Here is a 4,163-nt window from a genome sequence, read left to right as displayed (position 1 = left end):
CCCCCCACACACACAACCAGCCCCCTTTCCCCCATCCAAGGACCCAGACGGGCCGGGGGCTTGCCGTGCCCCCCGGGAGCGGCAGTGGGGCTCGCTGCCGGCCGGGCCCCCCACGGCGTTGGCGGGGCGGGCGGGCGGCGCGGGAGGGCGGTGCCGCGGCAGCGGCGCAGCAGCAGCAGCAGCAGCAGCGGCAGCAGCAGCGGCAGCAGCAGCGGCAGCAGCCGCGGTCAGACGGCGGCATGAACGGCTCGGGCCGGGGGCTGTGCGAGCGGGGCGAGGAGCTGCCCCCCGGCGCCAGCCCCCACATCAGCGCCCTCATGTTCTCCGCTGGGCTCCTGGGCAACCTGCTGGCGCTGGGGCTGCTGCTGCCCGCCCTCTTCCACGTCCTCGTGCTGGCCCTGGTGGTCACCGACCTGCTGGGCACCTGCTCCGTCAGCCCCGTGGTGCTGGCCTCCTACCACCGCAACCGCACCCTGACGGCCCTGGCCCAGGGCGGCCACGTCTGCCGCTACTTCGGCTTCTCCATGAGCTTCTTCGGCCTCGCCACCATGCTCATCCTCTTCGCCATGGCGCTGGAGCGATGCCTGGCCCTGGGCCAGCCCTATTTCTACGAGCGCTTCCTCAGCCCCCGCACCGGCTTGATCGCCCTGCCCGCCGTCTACACCTTCTCCGCTGCCTTCTGCTCCTTACCCCTGCTGGGCTTCGGGCATTACGTGCAATACTGCCCCGGCACCTGGTGCTTCATCCAGATGCACTTGGACTACCTGCAGCACGACGGCAGCAAGGGGGTGTCCGGCATGGACGTCACCTTCTCGCTGCTCTACGCCACCCTGCTCCTGTTTCTCATCCTCTCCGTGCTGCTCTGCAACCTCAGYGTCATCGCCAACCTGGTCCGCATGCACCGCCGGGGGCAGAAGACCCGCCGGCTGGCCACGCCGGAGCAGCCCCGGRTGGCCGGGGGCCGCGCTCGTGGGATGTTCTCCATGGCGGAGGAGATCGACCACCTCCTTCTGCTCTCCATCATGACCATCACCTTCGTCATCTGCTCCCTGCCATTCACGGTGAGTGCGACCGCCTTCCCCCCGCGCTGGCATCCCCCTGCCCAGCACCCCCATTTCCCTCCTCGCTCTATGGGGCTCTCACCCAGACCCAGCCGCCCAAGCCTGGCTCCTCCGGACGCTCGGGAGATGCCGGCTCTGCCCCAAACTCTGCGTTTCCCACGGGGATCGGGAGAATCGTCCCTTGGCCGTCCCGAGGGTCCTGGCCGCGGCCRCGGGGGGACGTCTCGCCGGCATTTTGTTCCCGTTAGCAGCGAGCTACRCCAAGGTCGGGACCGCCGCCAGGGCTAATTTTGCGTCCGCAGAGTCGGACGGGCGCTACCTTCCCTCCGCGCTCGCAGATCCACGGGTCCCGGGGGAAAAACACGCGACCGCGGCCGGCCGCCGCGCYGGGCTCTCTGCGTTTTAACGTGGAGAAAAAGCAAAGCGGCAGCGGCCGGGCGCTCGCGAGCACCCTGGGGTCCGGCCGCGGCGTGGGAAGAGCCCCCGGCCGTGTGGGAAGCGGGACCCCTTGGGAAGGGGCCGCGGGCCGGTTGGGGCAGAGGCGGTGGGAGCGTGCCGCTCGCGCCGCCGCAGCCCACCGTGTTTTCCAGATCCGTGCGTACGTGAACAAGTTCAGCGAGGCGGCGGACGGCCACGACTGGGACCTTCTGGCTCTGAGGTTTCTGTCCATTAACTCCATCGTGGACCCTTGGGTCTTCGCCATCCTGAGACCGCCGGTCTTACGGCTCATGCGCTCCATCCTGTGCTGTCGGATGCCTCGCCGGAGCCTGGAGACCGCACAGGCGCCGTCTGCCGCGAAGACGAAACTGGCGCCACAGCTTCACTTCTGCGGGCAGTAGGTGCGGTGGCTTTTCCAGGAGAGGTGGAGAAGGAGCGTCAACCAGGCGCTGCTCAAGGGCCGATGAACGAACCCACCTGCCGCACCAGGACCGAGCTCCGGCCGGCATCCGGCCGCACCGGGCATCGCCGGAGCCCGCGCGGCGGGACCGTGGCCTCGGGACGCGCTCGCTCGTGGTGGGACGGGACCCGAGAAGCTGGCGAGTAACCAGACGCTGGATGGGGCCACCCCTTGCCCAGCGAAGGGCAGCGGTACGGAGGGGCGAGACGTGGCCGGGGAGATCTGCTCTGTGGCGCCSGGCAGTCCTGCACCCGCCGCCTCCTCCTCCTTCTTCTCCTCCTCCTGCTCCTCCCGTGTGCCCGGAGGGAGCGCTGGGCAGAAAGCAACCCGGTTTGGGCAATTTTGCAGAACGTCATCGCCGACGTCCGGAGCTGCCGGAGGGCTCGCGCCAACGTGTGCTGGTTTCAACGCCGCGCCGAGTCCGCTCAGGTTTTACTGGCGCTCGAAAAAGCCCCAAAGCGCACAGAGTTGGAGCTTTCCTTTTTTTTTTTTTAAATATATATATTTCTGCAGCTGACATGAAGAAACCCGTGCGGCTCTCGGCTGAAACGGCACAGAAAACTCCCCAGAAACGCTCGGAGGCGACGGCCCCAGGTGGGAGAGGGCAGCGGGTTTCCCGAAAGGTGAAGATAAACCCAGGCCGTTGCGTGACAAAAACCTGCAGGTTTTTTTTCTCCTCTCCCCACCCCCCAGCAACGGGGCCCCTGAGATACAGAAATCGCCTCACCTTCGGGCTGCGTTTTGGGCAGAAACAGAAGAAATGTTGCATGAAAACAAGCCGCATCCGGGTGCTCTTTGGACTCTCTGCAGGCCCCGGTGGCGGGTTCAGCTCTGCAGCCAGCGTTTGCCTTGCCCGAAGATTATATATCCTGAGCCCAGGGAAAGGCTGCACAAAGCTCCCAAAATGAAGTGGCCAAAAAAGAAAAAAAAAAAAAAAGAAAGGAAAAGGAAAAAGGAAGGAAGGAAGAAGGAAGGAGGGAGGGAAAGAGAAAGAAAGGAAGAAAGAAAACGGGGGAAACCGGCAGCAACGCCCTCCTGCGAGCCCCGGCCGCGGGGCGCTCGGGGGCGGCGGGGCTCCCCGGTCCCCGCGTGCGCCCTGCGCCGGGGCTGCCGGAGCCCCCCGGGTTTCACGTGCACAACTGCCTTTTTTTTTCCCCTCTGTCTTTTTTTTTTGTTGTTTTCTTTCCAAACGGTTTTCCCTGAAATGTAGAAACCTCCGTGGCCAGCCGAGCCCTGGGAAAAGCTGTCGAGCTGCCGGTCCCGGTGCAGTTCCCAAAGCAGTTTTAGTCTTTCGAAAACACGAGAGCAAATAGCGCCAAGCTCACGCCGCGCCGCCGGCTTGGGCGAGGCGGTGAAAGCAGCAGCCCGCAGCGCAGCGCGCCCGGCCGCGCCGAGCGCTCGGGCCTCTCCCGCAAGCCCCGTTTACTGGGCAGACGCAGGAGCCCGTCAGCAGCTCCGTGAGCCGAACGTGTGCAAGGAGGATGAAAGACCGGCGGTCCCAGGGTTTCCGGGCGGTCACGTGTGGACCGGCCAGTCTTAGTCCCGCTGCAAAGCTCGGCGCCGGCTGGGTCCCACCTCCGCGGCCRAGAGCAGCCACCACCTCCTCGGGTTTCGCTGTGGTTCTCCCTCAGCTGTCCCAGCTGCAGGAGTTGCCCATTTGTGGCTGAAATAAAAACCCTTAAAAATATATATATGTATACTTGTTTCTCTAAGCAGCGAGGTCCTTTAATGGTCAAAACGCACGTCCCCCAGGGTATTCCCTGTTTGTATTTATGCAGCCCAGCGCTGCTCTCGTCTTCTGCTCGGGGAAAATAATATCTCCTTGGCTTCTGCTCTGAAATCATCCGGTGCTTTGGGGACGTGAAATTCTCTGTCGGTCTCAAAGACGAGGCGAAGCTCGCGCGGAGAGACCGCGAGCTCGTCCTCGAGCGGGAGAAGCCGCCCGCAACGGCGCAGCGGGAMGTTTTGCTGCCGGCCTGGCCGGGAGCCCCGCGACGGGAGCCGGGCAGAAAGCRCAGCGGGGAGGTGTAGCGGCGCTTCCAGGCCCAAACCACAGCTGCTGGGTGAGGAAGCGGCTTGCCTGGCCAGGGCAGAGGCCACCGGCTGAACCCCTCTCCTGGCCTGGAAGTGGCCTTGCTTCCCRCGGAGGGTGCAGGGGAGAGGTGACGCGGGGATTAGCGCAAAGCAACTAACCAGCGGTTCGG

General features: G+C 65.0%; 1 protein-coding gene across 2 annotated transcripts; it reads left to right on the top strand.

The window, feature by feature from the left end:
• Positions 1 to 149: 149 nt before the first annotated feature.
• Positions 150 to 3,619, top strand: PTGER2 (prostaglandin E receptor 2). 2 transcript variants are annotated; one of them, XR_014897069.1, is made up of 3 exons: positions 150 to 1,061; positions 1,652 to 2,150; positions 2,473 to 3,619. XR_014897069.1 is itself a non-coding variant. In XM_085315133.1 (2 exons), exons 1-2 carry the CDS (start codon positions 240 to 242, stop codon positions 1,898 to 1,900), a joined length of 1,071 nt encoding a protein of 356 aa, XP_085171259.1. In that variant the 5' UTR covers positions 150 to 239; the 3' UTR covers positions 1,901 to 2,446. The 2 variants fall into 2 exon arrangements, 1 of the variants encoding a protein (XP_085171259.1); XM_085315133.1 differs by lacking the exon at positions 2,473 to 3,619 and having other exon boundaries at positions 1,652 to 2,446.
• Positions 3,620 to 4,163: the final 544 nt, after the last annotated feature.

The sequence above is a fragment of the Rhea americana genome, unplaced genomic scaffold, assembly GCF_003343005.1.
Source record: "Rhea americana isolate MKP2758 unplaced genomic scaffold, rheAme1 scaffold_42, whole genome shotgun sequence".
In the NCBI taxonomy this organism is placed as follows: Eukaryota; Metazoa; Chordata; class Aves; order Rheiformes; family Rheidae; genus Rhea; species Rhea americana.
The sequence above is the reverse complement of the archived record's forward strand: the minus strand, read 5'-3'. Positions and strand labels throughout refer to the sequence as shown.